General features: G+C 39.5%; 1 protein-coding gene across 2 annotated transcripts in view; it reads right to left on the minus strand.

The window, feature by feature from the left end:
* Positions 1 to 17,114: 17,114 nt before the first annotated feature.
* Positions 17,115 to 26,930, minus strand: part of ptpa (protein phosphatase 2 phosphatase activator) — a 30,598-nt gene continuing 20,782 nt past the window's right edge. For both annotated transcript variants that reach the window (XM_086300021.1, XM_086300020.1), the window contains exons 9-10: positions 24,161 to 24,268; positions 17,115 to 18,041 (exon numbers count right to left, since the gene is read on the minus strand). In XM_086300021.1, coding sequence (XP_086156147.1) covers positions 17,967 to 18,041; positions 24,161 to 24,268 — 183 coding nt within the window. In that variant the 3' untranslated portion in view covers positions 17,115 to 17,966. The remainder of the gene's footprint in view (positions 18,042 to 24,160; positions 24,269 to 26,930) is intronic.

Below are 26,930 nucleotides of genomic sequence, written 5' to 3' on the forward strand. Positions count from 1 at the left end.
GCACAGGCGTTAAAGTTGCGCTGAGCTGAAAGCCGCTGTTTGCCATCAGAGGGGCTTTCCAGCACCGAAAGGGTAAATTTTAACATCAAGCCATGATCTGTTCTCAGACCTAACCAACAGGTTTAGTCATCGACACTCAACCAAACTGCCGCTGAGCACAAGAGCAAAATAGTCTGTCAAAAAACACAACGGCTGAGGATTGATTTTCGTTTCGCATGGGGGACTCTGAGCCCGGTTTTACCAGGTGAAAGTCCTGGGTTTGACCCCTTTTATTCGCCGTGTTCCTCTCTGTGCTGCTCTCGCCACTGCCTGAGCCACTCTTCAGTACTTTTCCGGTGTTTTCCCCCCACCTCCTGAATTGCAAACCGATGACATCACAGCAGCGTGTTTGGTCAGTTGCAACAACACTTCCTGGAGCAACATTACAGTGTTGTAGGAACAACAACAACACAGCAACAGCTACCAGTGTGCTGGTCTGAGGCTACAGTTATGTGTGTTACTGGGTCACATTCAAAGGTCTGTCAGTTATTCAAATCTGGATTTATATACACTCACAGCTAATCACACTTTTGCTGGACAGGGGCGTGAATGACTGGTAGAAAAAGTACAGAGTGACGTTAAGTTCCATTAAAATGACTTCTGTTAGGGTTAAAATAATCCTGATGATTGTTATTTCACTATCAACTCAGTATCCCTTGGTTGTTGTTAGTATTGATAATTGTTTGAATTAGTGAAGTTAGGGAGTGCAATCATATCTTTGGCTCCTGATGAGGTTGGGGGCGTGCTTCAACCACTGGGCGATAAAGCCAGGTTAGCTGTTTCCCTCACAGAGAGGCATAAGATAACATACAAGACAAGAAATACTTTATATCAGTTGAAATAAAAATGATGATCATTATTTTTGTCATCAAATCTGGCCTCTGAATTTTTCTAATCTTGTGTGGTTGCCATTGCCGACAAAGCTGGGCTGAAGACACAAGAGTACAATCGTGACGGTTTATAGTGCCATTTTAATGATATAACACTACAAAAGGTCAGAGATGCACAGATTAGAGACTTCATCTATTCCTACACCAGTGCTGATGTGGAGGTTTTGTCCTAGCGTAGAGGCTGATTGTTCAGGAGAATGCTGAAACAACTAGTTGTGACATCAGCGCTTGAATAAATGGTACAACAGCACTATGGCGACCAATGTGACAAACAAACATTACAGAGCCATAAAGAGGCGTCCACACAGGATGAGGCTGTGGGTCAGAAAGTTAGTGGGTTGATCTCCAATTCCTCAAGTTGGTCAATTCCTTCCTATCGCTGATTTCTTCAATCCTTGATACTGTTGCCCCCATTAAGATGAAGCGCCCTAGAACCTACTCTCAGTGTTGGCTTAATGACACTACGCGTGCCTTACGTCGCGTGTGTCGGCGCGCTGAGAGAAGGTGGAAAAAAGATAAACTTCAGGTTTCCCATGACATGCTACGGACTAGCCGCTTAAAATTCCAAAGTGCTGCTAAAACGGCCAAAGCGTCCTTCTTGTCCAAAATCGTCCTGGCCAATGACCATAACCCCCGTACCTTATTTAAAATTTTTAACTCTGTGGTTAACCCTTCCCCGGACATGCCTTTAATTCATTCTCAGGGTCTTTGTGAGCGATTTCAAACTCACTTTTTAAAAAAGGTCTCATCTCTTAAGTCCTCCCTTCCCCCTGCTTTATATCCTCTCCCCATTCCTGAGTGCATTTCAACTTTCCACCAGTTTGAGCCTGTGTCACTTTTGACTCTTAAGCGGCTAGTTGCTCAAATGAATAACACCAATACTGTGCTTGACATTCTTCCATCTCGTTTAGCTAAGGACTGTTTTGATGTAATCGGACCTAGTATCCTATTTCTTATGAACTTTTCCTTGCTCTCAGGCTGTGTTCCTTTGTCCTTTAAGCATGCTGTAGTCCACCCGATTCTTAAAAAAAGAAATTCTGACTGTTATGACCTTTCAAACTATAGACCGATCTCTAAGCTTTCGTTCTTGTCCAAGATCCTGGAGAGACTAGTTCTCTCCCAACTCCAGGCGTACTTGGACACGAACAATATTGCTGAGAAATTTCAATCTGCCTTTAAGCCATTGCATAGCACTGAAACAGCGTTGGTTAGAGTTCTTAATGATATTCTTGTAATCACTGATACTGGACGCTCTATGGTCCTAGTTTTACTGGACCTCTCTTCGGCCTTTGATATGGTAGACCATAACATTTTATTACTAAGACTTGAGCACACTGTGGGTATTAGAGGCACTGCCCTCGACTGGTTTAAATCATACCTCGCTGATAGATCCTTATCAGTTCACTTAGGCACCTTCTCCTCTTCCTCCGCTCCGGTCTGTTGTGGTGTGCCTCAAGGATCAGTTTTAGGCCCTATTCTCTTCTCATTGTATTTGCTCCCTCTAGGCACAATCTTTGAAAAATACAATATCGCCTTCCACTGTTATGCCGATGACATACAGATCTATTTTGAACTTACTGACGACCTTGCTGTGTCCCTGCACTACTTTCAAGAATGCATGCGGGAGGTCAAAGAATGGTTCCTGAGTAATTCCCTCGTTTTAAATGATAAGAAGACTGAGATTGTGGTGTTCAACAGTAAAATCCCTCGTGCCCAACTCTGTGCTGCCCTGGGTTCCTTTGCTAGTTTTTCTTGTGACTATGTCAGTAACTTGGGTGTACTGCTGGATAGCTCGCTCAAACTCGATAAGCAAGTGTCTGCTGTAGTGAGATCTAGCTTCCACCAACTGCGCCTTATCTCTAAGGCTAGGCATTATATTCCGCATGAGGACCTGGAGAAGCTTATTCACGCTTTTGTGACCTCCAGGTTGGATTATTGTAACTCCTTGTACTATGGTCTTCCCTCTTCTCTTCTTCTTAAACTGCAAACAGTCCAAAATGCAGCAGCCCGCCTTTTGACTGGTACCAGGAAATTTTGCCATATTACCCCTGTCCTAGCTAGCCTGCATTGGCTGCCCATAAAGTACCGTATTCAATTTAAAATATTACTCCTTACTTTCAAAACTATTAATAAATTAGCGCCAAGTTATCTTAGTGAACTTCTCAAACCACATACTCCTGCTAGAACACTCAGATCTGCCACTCAACTACTTCTGACCCAACCCAGATCTCGACTGAAGTCCCGGGGTGACCGTGCGTTTGCTCTGGCTGCCCCGGTACTGTGGAATACCCTTCCTCTCGACCTCCGCGCATCTGACTCCATTGCACTGTTCAAATCACGATTAAAAACCCACTTATTCAATCTTGCCTTTCCCTCTAGTTAATATTTCTTTTATGATTTTATATCATGCACTTCTATGCTCATTTAAATTCTTGTTTGCTCTGTACCTGTTGCTTTCCTATGTATTAGTGACAGTTATCTGTTTGCATATTTAGTACTTGCTTTGGTCCTATTTCTATTATCCTCCTCCTATACTTTATTTTACTTGTTAAGCACCTTGGCATACCCTTGGTTTTTAAGTGTGCTTTATAAATAAAGTTTATTATTATTATTATTATTAAGATACCGAACCCCGAGTTTCCCCCATTGCATCCCTCTGGTTGTAAGAAATCATTTTGAGTGGTCAAATAGAAAAGTGCTGCATAAATACCAGTCTGGCAAAACAGCAAGCAGAGACCATGAACTACCAAATAATAGGAGAAATATGAAAACCATTCAAAAGTAGAAGAATTCAGATTTAAAGTTTTCTCAGCTTAAGCTACATACACACCACAAGCGATTCACAGCAACGTGACGACCACAACATGGCCAGTGAAAGCTAATCACTTTATATATGGTACTGGCTTTTAAATAAAAAGATCCAAATAAAATAGTAGTAATAATAACAATAAAACAAATGAGTGAGTACCTTTAAACAAAGCACGGCCATTGTCTTGCACTGATTCTTTATGCAGAGTTAAGCTAGGTTAGGCTAAGATAAGCTAAGCTAACTACCTGCTGGCTATACATAGACTAATAAGTTATAACAAGAGATTATAAATCCCAGAAAAAAATATCTAGTCTTATTTATTATCTCTCAAAAAATGACAGGCTAATAATTTAAAATATAGCTTTTAAATGGATTAAACAGATGATTAGAGATTAGAAAACTAGATATAGCATTACTTACTGAACTCTATAAGTGTTATTTGGTGTATTTTTAAAAAAGCTAAGCTAGATTTTACTCTGCGTTTCTGGTAAACTGAGCTTTTTGGCAATTTAATAGCAACCTAACTCCTTATAAAATTCATGACTGATTTAGGTTAGAATTATTTTTAACACGATTTAAGTCAATTTCATCTCCGAGTGTTAACAATATAAAATACTCTGTTTTTCTTCTTTATGACCATATATCAATCTTAATCGATGAAGCTAATATATTATATGTATTCTTTTCATTAGATTAAATAGTATTAAATCCACTAAACATAATATAACAACTAAGAACAGTAAAATTCAGGCTTTTGGAGGCGGTTGTACATACAGTATGTATTGGCCATTGCAAAGGCACAACACTGTTTTCTTAGATTATAATACATTTCTTCATTTTTCTCCAATTTGTCATCAGTAATGAATCATCAGACACTCTGTGAGCTAAACGGCTATCTATTTTGCCTCCTGCTCCCATGATGCACTGCTTCTACCATATGCGACATAGCTCACACTTCACATCTCAGCCTGCAAATTCCTCCTCCAGAAAAAAAGACAACAACTTTGAGCCCTGTTATCTCTGCTCTGTGCCACTTGGTGGTGTTCTTTAAAATCAATGAATGAAGATATCAGCCGGGCTGTGTATGCAGAGCAGAGCCACCTCGGGCTGACCCTCCCTCCATCACTCAGACCTCAACACCCTCCTCCTCCTCCTCCTCTTTTTCCACCTCCTCCTCTTCCCGGCTGGCTCGTATTTTGGGGTTTTTTACATCAGAGTGAGGCATCGCTCTTCCCCAGCACATCACATCCATCGCTTACTGCTGCTGCTCCTCCAGCTCTGCAGGCTTTTTCCAGCCGCCGCTACCCATAATAACTTGCAGTAGGTAGGCTGTAATTGAAGTGATGAGGCAATGTGGATAATGCATTGTGTAATTATGCGGAAATTGGAAGCAGGGGGATTTATTTACAGAAAATGTCTGCCTACTGCTCTGAACCACGATTCAAAACACAATAAAAAACACGAAGCGATACCAGAAATGTCTCATGGCTCAGACCTCTCACTGCTGTGTAGATGGTGCTTTTGTTTTCTGGTGTATGCACAGCTCCTCCATCTGGAGTGGGAAAGACTGACACCCATGCACACACACACTAATGCACACACATACACACAAGCAAAGTCAAATGTTTAAATAAAGTTATTTCATGCATTTTGGTTTTATCTGCTAATATTATTCAGTAGTAAGACATTTAGCACTCTTAAAGAATCTGATTATGAAGCAAATTAAACAGCTATCCAGATCAAATCAGGACGTATGCACAATAAAAAAATAGCAAATATTTCACTAATCTCACAATTTTTCTGGTCACCTGGTTCTCCGGAAAGGACAATACCAGGTGTCAGGGGGTGATGTGGGGTTGTTGTTGTTGTTATGTGGGGGTGCTGGAGAAAGAACAACAACAAGAAGGGAGATGAGAAGGAGGAGGAGGGGGAAGATAACAGAGGCAGCACTGAGGGGGGAGGGAGGCTTTGTCAGGAGAAGGGGTTTGATGTGTTGGGGGGTTTGCAGGGGGGGGGGCACATGTGACAGCAGAAGGGGTGAAAGAGGGGGGAGGAGGTGGACTGTAGGGAATAGGTGTGCTGGGAGGAGGGGGCAGCAGTGACCACACAGGTCAGACAGGTTGTGTGATGGGAGGGGGAAGGGAGGTCAGGGAGGGTTTTTGTCACCAGGATCTGATGCAGACCAGGATCTGGATCAGGATCAGACAAAGTGAGCTGAACTCTAATCGGTTTCTGCTCTGACTATTATGGCTTTGGTAAATTTAGGATTTATTCCCATTTTATAGCACTGATTCACAACAGCAGCCATCATGGAGCACATTTACAGCAGTTTTCCAGAGCAGGTTTGCTCATTTCAGTTTAGTTTTTGTTGTTTGAAGTTTGGTCTTAGTCTTTTTTCATTATTAATGGCACATGCTTGATGCAATATTTTGGAGAAGTAAGTGATGAAATAAGTACAACTAACTTTTCAAAATCAGTTCACTCGAGGTCTCGTAGACATCGAAGTCTAACTAAACGCATCTGTTAAAGCCTCATCAGGCAAGCTGTGATGACAGATTTCACTGAACTGACAAATGCTAAAACTAAGAACTTTTTCTCTATATTTTATTTTATTTTAGTTTCCCAAAGTTCATGGAATTTTTTTAGTCAGTTTTAATTTTTATTTTAACTGAATATAAAATACTTTCCGCTACTAGTTTTAGTTAACTTTAATAACCCTGTGTATCACCATTTCTATGTAAAAAGATTGGTGCAAACATTTACGTCTCCTCCACTGGATGTGTTCTTGGGGTTTGGCACTTGCTTCACCCCATGAAAGCACCATCTCATTTTACTCTGACATCATTGTCCTCATTCAGGTTATCTTAAACCTCTTCTTAAAGCTTTCCAACAGCAGTCCGTCTAAAGGCAGCTTTTGGAGCTCTTTCACTGGGAATCCTTAAAATGAATCTGAGCAACCTTAGCCATGTTATCTTAATTTCGAGTTGCAGCTTTTCATCTTCCAAAGGTTGTTGCCAGAGATCTCTTTTTTTTTTTTAGCTTGTAGAGCCTTCTAAGACAGCTGTAGAAGGCAGTTTTGATCAAACAGTTTGACTTGTATGGTAGTCTTGGCGCAATGGTGCCGTTTCAGAGCTAGAGCATATTGTTTTGACTTCCAGATGTTATAGAGCCACACCTCTGGCTTTGTTAAGTCTTGGCTTGATGTTTTCCTGACTGCTAGTCAGGTCAAGTCGAGTTCTTCAGCATTCCTCTGAATCACTGAGTGGGTTGGCATGTAGATGAACATCACTTTGGCCATCTTTTGGCTGATATATACTGTACACCAGCTTCCTTAGTCTGGCAGGTGAGTTTTTCTTGATGACTGCTAGACTGTCTGCGCAGAACTCTTGAAGCTACAAACCCAACAAGAAGTCTGCCACTTTCAAGTCTTATAAAAACTCTCCCTTCAGATTTAACGGGATCGACTTCAATGTTCAGTCATTTTTATCTAGACCTTGGCGATTCTAAATTGTGAAACTTTTGTTCAAGGATATGGAACTGGTGCCATGGCAACATTTAAAGTTTCACCAACAGCAGTTTTGAATTTTATTTTTTATACCTCAATTGTACGTTGTCCAGTCTACCCCAGATTTGCCTTTCTGCATAAGTAGCCAGTCCCAGAAGCATCTAAATGCCAATCTTGCATTTGCATTGTTGGTTTATATATGTATATAAATGCAACAAATAATGGTCCAGAGTAGTCACCATTATTATTTTAAGTTTTTACATACGTTAGCAATCTTAATAATTGTCACTTTCATTATACAAATCAGATATTTTTGTGTCTTTTCATAGAAAGTTGTGCCTTTCATAGTTCCTACACCTGGGTTAGAAGAAAACCTGATTACAACGAGGAGGGAGGGGGGAAAGAGAAAAAAGACCCTTTTAAAAGGAAGGAACCTCCAGCAGGTCCAGGCTCAGGGAGGTCGGCCATCTGCCGCCACTGGTTGGGGGTGGTGAGGGGAGAGCAAAGAGAGCAAAGAAGAGAACAGACACACAACAGACAATAAAACACTGGGTAAACTGGTGGAGGACCAGTAACAACAGATCAGGAACCAGCTGGAGACACATGCAGAAAACAAAGGTAAGAGGGGAAAAAGATGCAAGCTTAAAAAGGTATAAATCCACAGAGAGTGAAGGATCATAGATAATCATCACCTTGGGTTTGTAGCAGCATAAAAGGAAAAGGTAAAAGACTGGACCAGTATGATGTAGCAGTCCTATTTCACAAGCACTTTATAGATGAAGCATAACACAATAACTATAAACTTTATCCAAAAAACACTTCCAAGCTGGTTTCACAGAAGAGTAGTCTGACAACTAAAGGCTATGCCTCCCATTCTGCTTTTAAAAGCTCTATGAAGCACAAGTAAACCTGCAGTCTAAGAGCACGGGGATAAAATGTTTTGGACACGAGGCTTGACTTTGCATCCAACCAGAAGGATTCTAAATTCAATTCTGGATTTAACAGGGAGCGAATGAAGGAGCTTTCATTCTTGTTCCTGTTAGTGCTCACAGTGCAGCATTCTGAATCAACTGAAGGCTTTTTCAATTCGTTTTTAGAACGACCTGTTAATAAAGGATTAAAGTAGTCCAGCCAAAAACTAACAAATGCATGAATTTGTTTTTTAGCACCACTCTGAGACATCTTGTTTCTAATGTTAGGCATTTTATCGATATTGTGCAGATGAATGAAAGCCGGCTTACTGATCTAACTATAATATGTCAAACCTGTTTATTTGTTTGTCAGCAAACTCCTCCTACAGCATCAGGAATTGAGCAATCTGCCTTGGTACAGTAGCATTGCTACTGTAGCATGTTGTAGCATGTTATAGGATTTATGCACCTATAAAACCTTTTGAATGCACTGTTTCATTTTGATTTCACAGTAGTAGCATCTAAAGCATGTGTTGAGTCACCATGTTTCTAAATACAGGAACCTCAATTTTGTCTAACATTAGGAGTAGAAAACTTAATGTCATTGGCCTTTGTGTCTCATATAACATCTGTAGTTAACTAAATTATTTGAGTCTGGGTATCATCTGAAAAGCAATGAAAATCTATGTTTTCTGATAATATTGCCAAAGGGAAGCATACCTAACATAAAAATTATAGGTCCCGGTACAAAACCCTGCAGAACTCCATGACTAACTTATATGTTTGAGGATATTTGCTTATTTACATGAATCAACTGGAATATATTGGATAATAATGGCTTAAACCAGCCTAATGTGTTTAATAAAGAGTTGTGATTTATTTGTTAAGGTTTGGGGATGTTTTCTGAGACTTTTGTCTCCACTCAAATATAGGAGGTGAATGGGTGTCATCACAGTGGGGTTTTTTCAGGGGACTTTTTAAAAAAGAAGTAAATAAAATAACTTTTCTGTCATCAAAATAATCAATGGCCAGTTAAATATTTATATTAAAAAAGTAAACAGAGCGATACCCTCTTACCTACATATTGAGAAATTAAAAATAAATAAATCAACCATGTCTGTATTTACATACAGACCACCCCTTTATTTACATACCAGGGTGGACCACTTTGTTTTGCATTCACTGTAAGACAACTGGACCCCGCCCTCATTATCATAAATTAGAATGAAAAAGCAGACCACACCTCCTGTGCATACTTAATGATGCATATTGATGAGAGAGTCACATTTTGACATTAAAACAAAAACAAACAGGTCACGTCCTCGTTTCAGTGTCAGATAGTCTGCTGGATGTTATTCTACACTAAAAACCAGGTTGTGACATCATTTAAAAATGACAGTTTTATCCAATCAAAACTTTATAAAGACACAGTTATGGTAAAGTGGTTTAAAAGCTACTTGATGTTACATAAAGTACCCATAACAGAAATAAGAAAATAAATAAATAAAGTATATATAAAAATAAAGGACATGTACATAACATTAGATGTAAATAAGCAAAATACATTAAAAATGACACAAAAATGCATACATTTACAAAAAGATTACAGAAATTGCTGGTATAAATGACAAAATAATTGAAACTAAAAAAATTAAGGTTTATTTCCTGTTTGCAAGAGCGAAATCTCAGAAGTGGAATTAACAGTTGATTTATTAATGCACTTATGTGCAGAAATACGCATCTTGCGCTTTATTTTGTTGTTTTGATTCTCTGCATTATTGTGAAGCCCTTTGGTGTGCCTTTGGCTTTTTCAATATGCTATATAAATAAAACTGTATTGTATTGTATTGATTTGTATTATATGGATAAAAAAAAGTAAGTAACAAATCATTAAATATGACATACATACTAGAAATGAGTATAACCCACAAATGTTATTAGAATACATGTATTATTAAAATGTCATCACACCAACATTATTAGCTCATCGACACATTTCTGACACATAGAATTAATTAATTTATGTCCCCAAGTGGAAGAATAAAGTTACTGTCCATTAAAATTCTGATTTTTTTCTAAATTATTACAAACTAGAAAGCTGAATAAAAGCGAAATATTTCACTTTGCAGTGCAGTGGAATTAGAGAGACGATTCAAACTGGAAGACAAAGGCTTTAAAATTAAGAACAATAGGTTACTTGAATATTTGGTTTCTTTCCACTGCCACTCTACCCCAACTTAAGTCTGCAGCTGCATCCCATTTCAGAAACTGCCTCCATGCTCGACCACATTTCAAGCCCAAACATGTCAGAACGGGTCGATGCAGCTGTCCCATTCCAAACATTCCTCCTAATGAGGCCATGAAATCCAGCCTTTCTTTGCTTCACATTTCTGCTCCAAAAGAATTCACCAAGCTGCACTTAAACTTCTGAACGATCAATTGAGACAGTGGTTCATAAAGCTCTCCATGTTTCCAGGTAAAATAATTCTGATGCTTCACCTAAAGACGACAGAAAATAGGCAAACATCTCTCTGGATTCATGAAATTTCTCTGTCTCTACATGTGTGAGTGTAAAACAACAGTAAGAGTATCAGTTTGTTCACAAACCCACGAGCAGAGAACAGAAGGTTGGTTTAACAGACCACATGCGGTGTTGAGCAACGTGTTCAGGCTGCTAACAGGAACAAACAGGGGAGTGTATGCCTGGCTTTTCTTTTCTTTCTTTCTTTTTTTTTTTTAAAAATGGTGGCTTTTTCTGTGGAGCAGTTCATGTTTCAGTACAAAAGTCAGGCAGCTCAGTATTATTGCTATAAATCATTTTCAGTAAGGGCCATACTTTCTATGTCTGCCCCACTGGGAGAGGGCCAGGCACAGAGTTTATTAACATGCTTAAAACTCTGGGTTATACTGGCACGTATGACCTTTTTCACATAGACTGTATATAAAGGATGGTCAAAGCGACTGCATCATCAGCAGAGTCCAAAGTTGTTTCTGTAGCAGGCTGTAAAAATGGTTATTTCTCCTGTAAAGTTGGACTTTTTAATAAAATGTCAAAGGCCTCAGTCAGGAGAGGGCCCCAGTTTGTCACTTATGGGTGAGATTCTTGAGCTCTGAATCTTCACTGGGGTTTCCTGAATCACTCTTTATCTGTCGATTTTACATGTCGAAAGGAGCCAGTTGAGGTGGTTAGGATGCCTCCAGAGGTTTTCTGGGCACACCTAACTGAGATAGACCCTGAACCCAGTGGAGAGATTATATATCTCATCTCTGTCTGGAAATCCGTTGGGATCCTCCAGCAGAAATTGGAAAGTGTGGCTGGGGAGAAGGACATCTGGAACATCTTGCGTAGCTGGCTGCTACCACAACCCAACTTCGGATAAGTGGAAGACAATGTATGAATGCAATATAATACCTTTTTAATTTTCTGCTTGCACATATTTCTAAAGTCTTGAAGTTACAACTCAAAAGCTATATGAGAAGTTTAATTTAATATAATGCAGGAACCATCATGTAGTTTTACTGTAAAGTACAGGATGTAACGCATAAAATCCTACAAATCACAAATTACATTTCAGGTCATGTGACCAGCTTTATAGAGACTGTGGAGCATTTTCAAAAGTTTTTATCGTCATTTAGTTTTCATAGTTTGATCAATGGCCACTATGTTAGGTACACCTATTCGACTGATTGTTAGTGCAAATATCTAATCATCCAATCACATGACAGTAACCTAGGTTTATAGACATGGTGACGATGACCTGTTGAAGTTCAAACTGAGCATCCGAAAGGTGATTGAAGTGACGTTGAACATGGCACGGTTGTTGATGCCAGACAGGCTGGTCTGAGTATTTCACAAAGTGCTGACCTGCTGAGATTTGCCCACATAAACATCTCTCGGGTTTATAGAGAACACTTCAGAAAGGAGAAAATATCCAGTTAGCAGCAGGTCTGAGTGAAAATGCCTTGCTGGTGTGTGAGGTCAGAGGAGAAAGGCTAGACTGCTTTAAGTTGATAAGAAGGCAGCAATAACTTAGATAACTTAGATAGATTGACTCACTCCGTGTTAATAGACCTCTCTGCATTGAATCATATCTGTTATTACCCTCTGTCTCTCTTCCACAGCATGTCTTTTATCCTGTCTTCCTTCTCTCACCCCAACCGGTCGCAGCAGATGCCGCCCCTCCCTGGGCCTGGTTCTACTGGAGGTTTCTTCCTGTTAAAAGGGAGTTTTTCCTTCCCACTGTCGCCAAAGTGCTTGCTCATAGGGGGTCATATGATTGTTGGGTGTTTCTCTGTATCTATGAAGCGCCTTGAGGCGACTTTTGTTGTGATTTGGTGCTATATAAATAAAATTGAATTGAATTGAATAACCAGTCATGACAACTAAGGCATGCAGAAGACCATCTCTCAATGTGCAATATGTCAAACCTTGTTCTGGCAGCAGAGGACCACACTGGTCCTTTAAAAACAGAAAACTGAGTCTATGATTCACAGAGGCTCACAAAACACTGGACAACAAAAGACTGAAAAAATGTTGTCTGGTCTGATGAGTAATGGTGTGGCATACTTTGGACTCCTCACTAATGACTGAGCATCATTGAAACCCTGCAGTCTGCCTGAGTATTGTTGCTGACCATGTCCATGACCACAGCGTACCATCTTCTGAAGCCTGACGAACCTAATAAAGTGTCAAGTGAACACTGATTTCTTCTCAAATCTTCAGTGTCCCACACAAACATCACTCTTTACCACACATTTATTTTTGGGGCTTTAGTTCTTAGCCCCACCAGGGAGGGACAAAATTTACTGAGAACCTGAAGAGACAGATGAAAGGGCAGATTTTCAAATACGAGTCTAATAAAGAAGAGCAAATAAAAACCAAACCAGGTTGTTGTTGTTGTTGTTGTTGTTGTTGTTGTACAACGGACTGTTTTTTTCTGAGAATGTAGGAAAACTTGGCACATTTCTTCCACCTCTTCACGTCATCCCAGGCCAGCTCGACGATGTTGCATCAGTTGCAGATGTTCTCCAAAAGTTCCGGGAACATTCAGCCCCTTTGTTGACTGTGTTTACACTCTGATCAGAGGCCTGTACTACGTAGCAAGATACTTCTATGTAGTGATCAACACATATAAAAATAACCCTCACACCTCAGACTGCAGATACTTGAGAGTCTAAAGACAGAGGAATGCCCAAAGTCTTACTTCAATTGGAAATATACCCCTGCTGTATGCAGAGGTCGTAACGCTGGGGAGAAATCTGAGAAATGTTCAGAACTATAATCTCAAAAAGTCCTGAACCTTTCTCTAGCACCTAAAGTTCTCAAACTAAGTCAACACAAAGACCTGGGACTCGTGTGTTAGAGGGAGTTTATGACTGTGAGTCAGGGAGCAGGGCTCGTCATACTACACTGACTCATGTGTGGAGCTTTTAGCTTACGGCAGTTGAACAAATGTGAAAGGAGAGCTGCTTTTCTGGTTGAACAGCATTTAGTCTGAAGCCGCTGCTTCGCCTTTAGACTTGTCGTGTTTTACTCTCAGCTCTGCAGTCCTGGAAGTCAGGGGATTTCCAGGACTTTGCTTTTTTTCCCACTTTTCTCAAATAAAGGACCTTCACAGTTGTCAGAGCTCTCTTTTACTCCTGATAGCCACATCTGAAAACTAAAAATCTTCGCCTGCATGAAGGAGCAGTGTAAAGTAGACCGACTCATGCAATATTCAACACTTTCCCCCCTCGTTTCAGAATCCATCTGCCTCACTGCTCAGTTCATCTGTGGGTCACAAGCAGGACGTGTAAAACTCACACAGGAACCGCTCGCACCAGCAGACCGCGCCTTCGGTCACGTGAACGAGCGATTTAAGAGAATTTGTGACCTCTCACTCCTCCTGCTTTATGACTCGCACTGTACGAGAAGTCAATATCTGAGTCAGCGAGACTCGGCCTCTCTCCGCAGAGGGGAGAAACACTCGTTTGATTCAAATGTCTCGGAACAGAAAATAATCAAATGTAAAAGTACCACGGTGACTGATAACAGCCAAAACAAAGAATAAAAAGAGGTGTAAAATAACTACAAAAAAAAGTCCACAAAGATGTAAAATGTTCAAAAGCAGAGACATCAAAGAAGTGAAAGGACATGTAAAAAAAACTAAACCAAGACTAAAATTCACGAAAATGACTACAGAGAGATGTTAAATGACAACGCAGATGAGGAGTAAAACAATTCAGAGATACAAAAGAAAAAGAGCCAGAAGACAACCACGAAGAAAAAGAAAATAGCCAAAAAAATAGCCTTGGATGACTGAGGAGTGATGCGAAATAATCCACAAAGACAGCTGCAAAATGAGGGAAAACAACTGCAAAAGACAAAGAAAGTCTGAAAAGAGACAATAAACAAAAAACAACTATCAGAAATTAACTACAGTTTTTTTAAAAATTGAAGCGAGAAGGATAAAACAACCAGAAAGAAACAGAAAACTACAAAAATAAAACTACAAAATGACAAACACAGAGATGCAAAGAATGACTGACATGACATAAAGCTAAAAATACTGCAAAGACACATAAAAACCACTGGGAAGGAAAACAAGCACAGGCATAAAACAACTAAAATAAGATATGAAATGACATAAGAGAAAAAAATGATCTCAGTGAGATTTAAAATTACAAAAAAAGACATCGAACCACAAAAACACAGATGACAAACAGCTGGAGAAAAACATAAATGAACCAGAAGCAGACATAAAGAATCCACAGAGAGAAGTCAAATCACTGAGATGAGGTTTAAGAAGAATCTCAGAGACATAAAATAGCTGGAAATGAAAGAGACAATAATAAATCACTGCACAGAGAAGACAAAATGACTCTAAAGAGATATTAAATGACACTGAAGATGCTGAAATCACCACAAAAATGTAAGATAAACAATTTAGACATAAAATGATGACAAAAAAGATGTAAAAACACCCCAAAATTGACATATGATGGTCATAATGAGAGGTGTAGTGTCTGTGAAGATGTGCACTCTCCTGAAGAGACACAAATAAAAACAAGCAAAGAAAGGAGTGAAGTGGAGCAATAGATGACGAGATGTTTTAAGGGAAGTAAAACGACTACAAGGAGATGCAAAATGATGCGGCAGGGATAAAAGAATTAAAAGAGATATAAAACTACCAAAACAGACATGAACAGAGATTCAAATGAAAACATCCCAATCTGAAACAGTTGTAGACACATCAAATGGAGCAAACCAACTGCAAAGACGACAAAAAAAGACCCAAGCAGATGCAGAAATTACTAAAAAGAGATTAAAAGATCCACAAAGCTGTATGATGAGCAAATGACAGCAAACTGACATAAACTAATGAAGGGAGACACAAAACAATAAAAAATTAACATAAAATAATCACAAAAACATTTAAAATTACTGAGATGAAGGGTAAAATCATTCCAAACACACAAAAATGATTACAAAGATAAAATCAACAGCAAAAAGCCAGAAAACAAAATCTAAAAAAAGAGCAATAAATGACAAAAAGATGCAAAGTGACCACAGTGAAGCACCTGAAAGAAGACCTGAAACAAGAAGTTATAAAACTAGCTGGAAAAAGTTTTTTTTAGTCCCTCAAAACCCACCTGCTCAACATAGCCTACTCTATATAACTTCTCCATGCTCTTAAACTTTCTTCTATTATTGTGTTTATTTCCTGTTTTTATGCCTGGAGTATTTGCTCTGTACAGTGTCCTTGGGTGTTTTGAAAGCCACTTTTTAATAAAATTTATTATTGAAAACGTCAACTTCAACAACTAAATGAGGGGAAAGAAAAGAGATTAAAACGAGTGAAAGCAGACATAAAACTAAAAAACTAAAAAAAAGATGTAGTAATGAAAAAATGAAAAACATTTCTTGCTCCTGAGACGTACCTCTCAACATTTAGGTTCCAAAAGCACATGCATACATGTGTCTGTCGACCTCATCGTCTAATAACACGTCCCTTGAACTCACCGTACTCTATAAAAGGTGGGCGTATTTTTTCATCAACAAGGCGATTCTCAAAGAGCTAGTAGTAGAAAACTTGGTCTACTTTGACATGGAACGCATTCTGGAGCTTCAGTTGATCCATCTACCATTCACTGAACCCTCGTCAGAAATGGTCCCAGTGGAAGAATGGCCACCAAGAAGCCATTACTGAGAAAGGGAGACAGGGCTGAGATATGAGCCACATCACATAATAACTGGACTGAAAATCAGTGAAAACCGGTCTGATGGAGTGATGAATCCAAATTTCAGTTTTGGTTCAAATCACCGTCAGTATGCACTGAAGTACAACAGTGACTAACTACAGCCATCTGTAAAACACAGTGGAGGCTCTGTCATGGTTTGGACTGCATTTCAGCCAATGTTGTTGGAGAGCTTGTCAAAATTGATAGCAGACAAGTACAGTCAGATTTTGATACAAAATGTAATACCACCTGGAAAGCATCTGATTGGCCGCACCTTCGTTTGTCAGCATGACAGTGATCCCAAACACACTGCCAATGCAGCAAAAGCATACGCTGACAGAAAAACACAGTGGGAAATGATCAGTCATTGACTGATCTCCTCAGAGCACAGACCTTCGCAGAGGTAGGGCGGGATCATAGTCACAGAAAGTGTCAGCCAGCATCCCACAAAGACCTTGGAACGTCCTTGAAAAAGAACTATTTCTGAAGATTACCTAGTGCAATTATGGGCAGCTTGATTAAGAGAGTTAAGGGTGTTTGCACGTTTCAATAAAATGGTAAATGGCACGTTTCAATAAATGCATTTCATACTTTCCCCCCAGAAATTAAGAAATGAAGGGTGGCTCAAGACTTGTGCACAGGACTTTATATAGTGGCTTTAATGTTACACTGAAAATATGAAGACAAATCAAGTGCACAGAGAGGTGAAATGTATGAAATCAAGTTTTGGGGGTCACAAAAATAGCTTCTCTTTTATTAAATTAAAACGGCTTTAGAACACGTAAAATGTAAAGCAGGAGAGAGAAATCATAAATCTTTTGTTTGTGGTGAGCGTTTTCAGGAAAAAGCTGCACAGAACAACCACAGCAATTTATTCATGGTTTGTCAATTTACAGTATTTACTATTGGAGCTGATGTCAGATGAAATAAATGGATTCAGACTGGGCCGGGATTGGAAGAAGACACCGGTTTACACTACTGACGGTGACAGCGAGGGACAGAAAACCAATGAAAAAGAAAGCTTTCATGCAAAGACAGTCAAATCTAATCCGTTACTTTTCCCACAATACATTTCTTAAAGTATAAAATATAGAGTACATTTTTCATGTCAAATTATGAATGAGAAGTTTGGGCAAAATGGGAAATTTAATTATTGGTACATCTGCAAAAAAGAAAACAAATGCAAACATTTGGTTGAAAAAGCAGTAAAACCGAAGATGGAACTATGGCAGAAGATTATGAAGAAGTCATATTTTTATCCACTCCAGTGTCAAATTTAAATATAAAGCACCAATGAGCAAACCTGATAACAAAACAAAAGTCCCTCAAACTCTATCCATCACTTAAATAACATGACAAAAATGTGATGCTCCAGATTCACAAAGCTCTTCTTCCACCTTTGCATTAAAGTTATGGATATCTGCAAGCTTTCATGACCACACGCGTGCCCATGAGGGGATGAGGTGTCACACTACATGTGGTTGTCTTTTGCTACTGTCGGATTTGCACGTGAGGACGCCAGAGGAAGGGAAACTGCAGGTTCCAACGAGTTGGGATTTTGGTCTTTTCCATCGCGTTTCCTCGCATGAGAGTCAAGGCTTTGCCGGCTGGATGGACAGCAAGCTACCGAACTTGAAGTGCTGGATCACGGGGAACTTTTCCAAACACTGAAAACAAAGGGGAAACAGGCAGGAAAAAAGACTTAATATCTCAGTTTGCTTCAGAGAAGTAGCAAGCTAACTGTGATCTGAAATATAATATCAAAAGTATCTAAATTTGTCCATTTGAACATTTTTTGTGACAGCTGAAACAACAAAAGAACAAAAGTGTAGATGAATCGTATGGCAGACGTAAATGAAAACAAATAATCTAAAAGGGGATAATAAGGTCCAGGTGAACTCAAGATAATATCACAAGTGGAACTACTGTGGGAAGAAAATATACAAAATATATTTGAGAAACTAAGACAAAGATGTATATGACAGGTTAAGGGGAAGAGAAACACGAGTCAGCAAACAGATGTAAAAAAAAGTAAAATGGCTAACTGTGATCTCAGGGTTACTCTGAAATACTGTCAGAATGTGTACTTTCTGTGTGACAGCGAACACACATTTGAAACTAATACACAAGTGCAGAGAAACTGGAGAACAAGTGTGAATGAAAAACATGATTTAAAGGGGACAATAAAGTACAGGCGAACTCAAGACGATGAGAAAGTGAGGAAAGAGTACGCATGTAAAGGAAATGTAAAGGAAATATGAACCACGCGAGGACCAAAAACTTGTAAAATTAATGTCAGCAGATATCAGAAATAGAGAACTACGTAATTAAGTGGCTGACTGCCATTTTTTAGCTAATTTGAAACAGTGTTTAGTAGGGCTGGGTATCGTCACTGATTTCTAGAATCAATTTGATTCCGATTCACAAGGTCCTGAATCGATTCGATCCACGATTCGATTCAATTCGATTTGAATCTGGGAAATTTTGCCTCAGACAGTCAGAAATATTATAATTCAGATCAGTACAATTACATATTTTTGTATCTATAAAAAGGAAGCTGACACACGCAAGACTTTATCAAAGGTGTGAGCATCACAGCAGATGCCTTTGTGTCAAAGTAGCTGAAGATAAAACACAGAAAAACATGAAGGTGATTTTCCTGACCTGGGAATTTATAAAAATATTCTGCAGTACATCAAAAATGAAAGAAAACCATTAATCAACATATGAACGTTAACTCTGAAGTTACAGAGGTTTTATTAGAGACACAGCTGAGCGTTTTGCATTTTGTATAATTTTAAAAAGTTTAAATTTGTTCAGAAGCCTATTGAATGGCAGAAATTAGGTTTTCTTTTTGGAAGTGAGTAAAAGGAAAAAAAAACATCGGCCGACAGCGCTGTAAACACCATAGGCTTGTGCGTAACAAGCAAGCGAATAATGCAGAAAACAGATTTCGGGGATAGACAGGAAACTGTTCTTGAAGCACACTGAGAAAGAGAGAGAGAGAGAGAGAGAGCTGTGCATGAAGTGTGATTTTATTGTGGTGGAAGCAAAACAGCAAAAGTCAGAGGGAGTCCATGACGATGTTTATGTGAAGCTTAGTTTGGATCTTCTTTTGCTGCTGGTTCGGTCAATATTGTTTGGAGAGAGATAAAACTAACAGCTTTATAATCAGCGCAAAAAGGGCGTAAACACAAAGCGTGGACCCGCCGAAACATCAGAATCAGCGAGCTGTCGGCTTTCAGCCCTGACCATGTCCGTGCCGTCGGGTGAGAAAGCCACATCTCACCGATTCTGATCCGCGGTCCGTGCTTTGTGTTTACGTCTTTGTGCAGAAGCCGTGTACCTGCTCTCATTTACTGTTTAAAATGTTTGGTGGTTCTCAAAATTTTGAGACGTTTCACCTGAGATTCTGGAATTTTGGGCAAAATACATTTATATAAAAAAATCGATTCAGGATTTTAATGAATCGATATCACGTTATCCAAGCCAGAATCGATTTTAATCGATGATTTGCCGTGTTGTGGCATTAACGTCGTTTCAGATTGTACCTTTACGCCGACATCATCCTAGTGCAAAGACAAGTGAAAGCAGACAAAAACAACAAGCACGCATGCTACAAACTACCCAAGTCATTTAGACAGCCGTTAGCACATGATTCTCTTTATGGGGACCTGATATGTTTAATATGCTGCTGAGAATATAGCCCAGAAGAAGCGTATAGTATAGCTTTTATTTTGGAAAGAGACATTTCTCTGTAATAAACTCTCTTTTCCAAAGATGAGTGATTTCTCGATCAGACAGATTTATTATTTTATCCCTTTGTTGTTTCAGCAACAGTAAATTTAAAAACTGTGCTTTTGAGTTAAAATGTATATTTATAATTTTAATAAATGACAAATTAAAAAGGCATGAACATTTTTTTTGTATTGAAAGAATATCGAACCATGACACCAAAGTATTGAACTGAACCGAACCGTGAATTTTGTGTATCGTTGCACCCCTAAAATTTTTATTTATACATATATACATATATATATATATATACACACACACACACACACACACACACAGACCAGCCACAGCAAATGGCTCGCCCCAACCTGAACTCTTTCCACCGGTCTTTCATGCCGACTCCGTTCAGAACAGTTGTGGAGGAGCCCAGAGGAGGCTCTTTGTGTGCACACACGGACCTGTTTTTTGGGGGGGGAGCGGCGGTGGGGGGATGGGAGGAGCGTTCGGGCTGTCTGTGCCGTGACACTATCGGTCACGATCATGTGGGCAGAACTGGGGTGGAAAAACACGCCTCACAGACCTTTTGTCTAAACAGATATTCAATCAATGTTTAACTTGTAAAAGCATCAAACGGTCATTGATCACAGCCCAACTCTTCACACACAGCATTAAAAGCCTGTGTAGGTTATCTGTCACAGACCGTTAGCAGGACAATAACACACATGCAATTAACGCTACTGAGAAGTTACTTTGATAAACCATCACAGCAGTTAACCTACAGTGGTTCATTTTGTTCTCTAATTAACTGCTGACCATTTTATGTGGTGATAACTTCTATTTTTCCTGCAATCAAGGGCTGTTTACGTTTCTTTTCCCAATCTTCACAGAGCTCCACTGTCCTCCAGGAACGATTAAAAACACATCAGCGAGCCGCACCGCTGCTCAAGAACACTCGCCAGAGTCGCTTACTCACCCACCCACCGTCTAATTTAATCAGAGAGCAATTTAACAGCACCCTGATCGCTTTATAATAACCCAGGCAGTAAACTCCAGACCTGAAACATCAAGTGCCAAAGGCTGCAGTTCCTCTAACATCCACCAGAGGCTGGCTTTACTGGTCACTCAGTCCTCATAGACTCCCATGTTAAAAGGGACAACTTTACAGCAGAAATAAAAGAGTTTTGGCCTCTATGGATAGTTTAACCTGTCATAAATGTACAGGGGGTGGATTTTTTAAAATAACTTACCTGTTTACATTTCATTAAGGCTTAAAGTTACGTATGTTTCAGGTCACAGCGGCTTTGACTAGCACGTGGGCGCTGTGTGAGCATTGCTGGAATTTCCATTGTTAGCATCACATACACCAATACAGCTATTTTTTTTTATTGTGGACTCATTTTTGAACAGTGAGTGGTAGCATTTAGCCATTTTAGCTTTTTATTGGCTGGTCCTAGTAATCAGAAGGGCCTGGGTCTTTTGTGCTCAAGTTGCCCATATAAGGGTATATGGGCAACCTCCTCTCTCTGTGACAGCATAGAGGTCCACTGGGTGAAAACGAGTGTCTGAGTAGCCTATTTTAATATCAATGTGACAGCAAAGGTAGAATAGTTGCTCTTTAACATGTTTATTAATCACCTTCAGGAAACACTCCTCAGCAAATGCATGACCTTCCTTCAGTTTGACTTGAAAGTACCTCTTTTAGCAAATTACACACTCACTGTGATCTAACAAAAAGTATGGCCTGTGTTTTTTAAAGCGTTTTCTACCTTCCAGACTTAATTTTTTGCCTGATTTCAGAAGATTATGGGGAAAAATAAATATGTCACTTGTAAAAGGGCTAAAAATCACTGGCAACTAGGATCCTGGCAGTTTCTTTATTTAAACTATTACAATACACACTCCTCTAGTCCCTCTAGCATTGTTTTTCCTGTGTTTGTGTTTTATTTCACAAATTCAGATGCTTCAAAACAGCCAGCGAGGCCCCAGAATGAACTCCTCTCAGACTAAAAATGGTGAATTCGGCTCTTTCTAGGTCTACTCCGGCTCTCTGCTCGAAACCCTGTGTGGGGCCAGGAAAAGGGAGAGAGGAATGCAAGTCTGCTGATGGTTGCTCCAGGCTCGGAGGAAGGTCGGGACAGAGGGAGGGGAGGATTTAATGAAGGGAACGGCAGAGGAGGAGGAGGAGGAGGGGAAGGCAGACAGCTTGGCCCCTCAGCTCTTTGGGAAGACTCACAGGCTGCTCTGGAAAACACAGGATGTGGGCATGCAGGCGGGGAGAACGGGCTTAGACAACCCCCCCAACCGCCCACACACACACACACACACACACACACACACACACACACACACACACACACACACACGTAATTCCATTCTCTCTTAACCCTTTCCTGCCTCGCTCCTCCGCTCCCTAAAAGCACAGCCAGTCTGGGCATTTTCTGGTCTCAGTCGGCGTTAACTTGACTTTTTAAATGTCACATAAACAAGAAAACGCAGTTTCCTGAGTCCGGGTGAAGAGTTACAAGAAATCCAGTTTACAGAAGAATGTTTTTTTTGTGTGCATTTCAGTTTTTTGACTGCATGTTGCCTAACTGGGTTCACGAAACCACAAAAGCTACAGCAGTGCAGCAGGAGAAAAGAAAAGAGCTTCAGACGTCACTTAAATCTTTCAAGAAATCAGCCGTGACTTTCAGTTTGGAAGACCACACATTCAAAAAGATCCCACTTGGGAAGAAACAAACATGGCGGCTGCAGTTCCTCTAAAATCCACTTGAGGCTCCCACAGCGAGTCCATACCCATAGACTCCCAATTTAAAATGTCCAACTGCACACCAGAAATAAACATTTTTACAGTCTGCTGCAAAAAACACTTTAGATCTTTATAACTTATTTCCATCTTTCCTAATAACTATACAGTTATATATTTTTTTTATAGTTCACTTATTTAAAAAGCATTATATGGTCTATGCCCACTATTTTCACCAATAATATGGCTGCTGTGGGGTTAAATGTATTGACAGGCAACCTAAGATGTTTGAGAGCTAGTATTTGTGTATTATTGCTTTATTACAACCAAAATTACTGCAACTGCGTGTATGAATGTGTTACAATTAGGATTCAAAATGTGGAAAAAATTGAAACAGTAGATGTGATCTGTTAGCATGGCTGCAGATTTTCAGTTCAACACCACACAGCAGTTAATTCTGCTTCCACAGTGAAGACTTTAAACTGGAGGAATATACCCTGCAGTATACCTGTCACACCATCCATTTCACATAAACTGGTCCACCTGAGAGATACAGCTCCCTTTGCAGTATAAAAAAAGACAGGTATGAGTGGTACAAACACACTAGAATAAATGAAGTAAAGTGCTTTACATGGATTGACGAGTTTAGACCCTTTTGGCAGGGCTCGAGCAACCCTAACTTTGATAACATCACCCCTGAAAAAACAAAACAAAGCATTGCCCAACTTCTCTACTGGAGACAGGTTACAGGTTATAGCAACTCTAGTATTCGTTTGTATTTTGTCCAGATGTTTAATGTGGCATTATGAGCTTTTTTAATTGCTTGGAGTACAAGGGACTGAAAAAAAGCTATTATTCGCTTTCCTACAAATTGTTCTTTTACTTAGTTTGGAAAATTATGGTCAAAGTTATTGAGCTTTTGCTTCAGGTTCACAACTAAAATTCTCACGTTAAAACCAGTAAATTATATTAAGAACTGTGATTATTTATTCCCAGTCATTCTTAGACACTACATTTTAAGACAAACATTTAAATGTTTATCTAGTTCAATTTAGGTTTGCAAAGGTGAAAAGGACTGAATGTGTTTGCAAGAAGCATATTACATTAATATTAATTGCAAGGCACCACGTGCATGAAAATATGAGGTTTGATCCTAGAATTGCCCCTGTTTATCTGATCTGTAAACTTCTGATTTGAATTGTTCTCTCTGTGTTTTGGATTTGGATTCTACAGCAAGCTGTTTGTCAGACTGATGAATGGTCAGTGAGACTGGGGGGTGGGGGATGGGGGGGAGAGCAGGCGTACCTCAGCTTTGTACATTCTGATCAGGCCCTGGTTGACTTTGGACCAGGAGGGAACGGCACTGATGTTCCACAGCTGGTTGGAGTGTTCAGCAAATGGACCCGTCTTCATCTGCACACAAAGAGAGAGACAGTTTAAATTCTACATCTCCTTAATCCACTTCATCGCAATGCCTAAATACTTTTTTAAAAGATAGTATTTCAACCTTTTTACTCCAAAATCTGTCTTAGAGCTTCAAACAGCCCCCCTGTGGGTGGTAAAGGTAGCTTTTATAAGGCTAGAGTTTCTCCACTGATGGAGCTTTGGCCATTTTAAACTGAATCAGATGCAGAGGATTCCAAATATAACCCATTTACTTGGTAGGAAAGGTTTCCACGGCCATTACTTCTTTTCTTTTACACAGTGAAAACTCTAAATGTGTAAACTCCTGCAGACCTTAAAAGACTAAAAAGTCAACATTTGCCCAAAATTATTTATAGACCTGTAAAGGCGAGATAGGGACAACACATGATGTGTATGGTACAAACAGACTGGCGTAAGAGGCTTTGGTGAGTGTTCAATCACTTTGACCAGATGATGGCACATCTTTGAAACCACAGGGGTTGTTGGGGGCGTGGCCATTTTGAAGCAATGTCAAAAGAAAGGTGATTGGTCAGTTCCATTAACGATCTAGGAACAACACTCATTATGAAGTTGGAGGAACACTTTGTATGGCTATAGCTAAGGAGGTAGAGCAGGTCATCTATTAATCAGAAGGTTTGTGGTTCGATCCCTTGCGTACCAAAGTATCCTTGAGCAAAATACTGAAGTTTTCCAGAGTGTGAATGTTTGACAGAAAGTATTAAGGTGTAGAAAAGTGCTTGATGATGATATCATATCATGTGCTGGGAGTCACTAAACTGGACATACAGTCCTTTACTGACAATAAATATGTAAACAATGTGAAAAAGATCAAATAATTAAAGTTTAAAAGTCTTAAGTTAGCTAATATCTTAGCATGTCACCATCTCATCTAACTACAATCAGTTCTGGCTCTAAACACAAAGACGCAAACAACAAGGTTGCCAAAATGCTAACACCAAGGCTCCAAAACATGGATTCCAGAAACCAAAGGGTCATGTCCACCTTTTGCAGACAGTCTATGGTTGGCAGTCACGTGAAGCTACTGACAGCATTCCAAAGAGTGACAAGCTATGAACAAAGGATCGAGTTAGGGAGAAAAAGAAAAAGCTCAAATTAGCTGAACTTCCGCCTTAAAGAAACTGATGCAATCTCTTGATGCCAAAAAGAAAATTCTACTTTCCATTTCTAATGAAGAACTGTTCTGATTGGATGTATAGAACCAACGACATGTGATTAACTGTTTAAGGTACGAAAGACTCCGATCAGATGAGTAAAAGCGCACACAACTTCAACAGGTGATAAGACATCAGTTAAATGTTTATTGGCTGAAAATCAGCAGCTGATAAAGCTGTAAAGACTACGCTGCAAACCTTACAACCAAAACAATGAGCTGAAAGACACAAACAACTGCAGGGTCTTCTTCCATGACACACAGTCATGTGATCCACTGCTAACACCAAAAGGTTAGTAATTAGAGTTTCAAATGTGACATTTCAGAGTTTGAAGAGAAACTGTTTTGCAATTATAAATAACTGATTAACCTCTAATCAGGGTTTCATGAGACTTTTTTTAAGCTGTCACCCTCCTTTCTTAATTCCATGCAGAGAAACATGAAGATAATGTTTGAATTCATAAAATGCTGATTTAAGATAGAAACTGTGGAGTCCAAAACATGACAACAAACTGTTTCATTATAAATGGTATCATCTTAACAAATATCAGCAGTCAAAGGCTTAATCTGTGAGTTTTTGTTTCTCTCGCTTTAGCTTCAATGGCAGCACCACTCGAGTTGTTTGGATTCCACGGAAGATCCTAAAGCTCCTGTGATATCAGTCTCGATTAGGGTCCAGTAGGGTCAAGGTCATGGGACTTGAGAGGAAGTGTGACAACCTCTCGGTCTTCTTTAGTCTTTGAGTCATTTTTGAGTCAAGTTGGGAGGTGTGGTTGAGCACGTTATCTTGCTGCATGTTGAATCGTTCTACACAGAGATGCAAACCAGAGCAGGCACCTAAGGAATGGAGTGATACCATTTGGTAGGTTTTCTGCCAGATCCAATTCACACAATTCGTTTAATCCTCATTTTCAAGTCTGTGCCAAAGCCTAATCTAGAACCAAGTCTAAGATTTGAGGCCTGTGAAAAAAGACTCCAAAAAACTCCAAACGAGAGAGGGCTACTACAAGAAACTGACCAACGGCTGGCAGGCTGAGAGCCCACAGTTTCTATTTGCCATGATTTCCTGATTTCCAACATTTTGTTGACCAAAACACTGCAAACCCATGATTTGTAGCTACACTGTGAATTATTAAAAACTGAGCTTAAAAGATGTGCTGCACATGAATGGTGCTAAAAAGAAGCCAAAGAGACTGGGAATGAGCCGGAAACAGAGCTGATATGTCATCACTTAACAGGTGGATTGTTCCTTTTCAGCTATGATACCAAACATTACATGAGATATAAATCATAATATAATTAGTTTTCATTTCACAGTTAACTTTTATGTCTCTCTGTTACACGAATGAATAATGAGCTTTCAGTCACACTTTTAACAATAAAGACATGCAGAAAGCTTCTGATTACAAGCTTTTTTTTAATAATAATAATTATTGCTACATTGATTATGGGGCTTTTAGCGATTTGATGAATGTTAAA

This window comes from Aulonocara sp. 'chitande type north' Nkhata Bay, linkage group LG7 (genome assembly GCF_057382095.1).
Source record: "Aulonocara sp. 'chitande type north' Nkhata Bay isolate Kocher_YH1m ecotype deep benthic linkage group LG7, A_spYH_male_GT1.1, whole genome shotgun sequence".
Classification (NCBI taxonomy): Eukaryota; Metazoa; Chordata; class Actinopteri; order Cichliformes; family Cichlidae; genus Aulonocara; species Aulonocara sp. 'chitande type north' Nkhata Bay.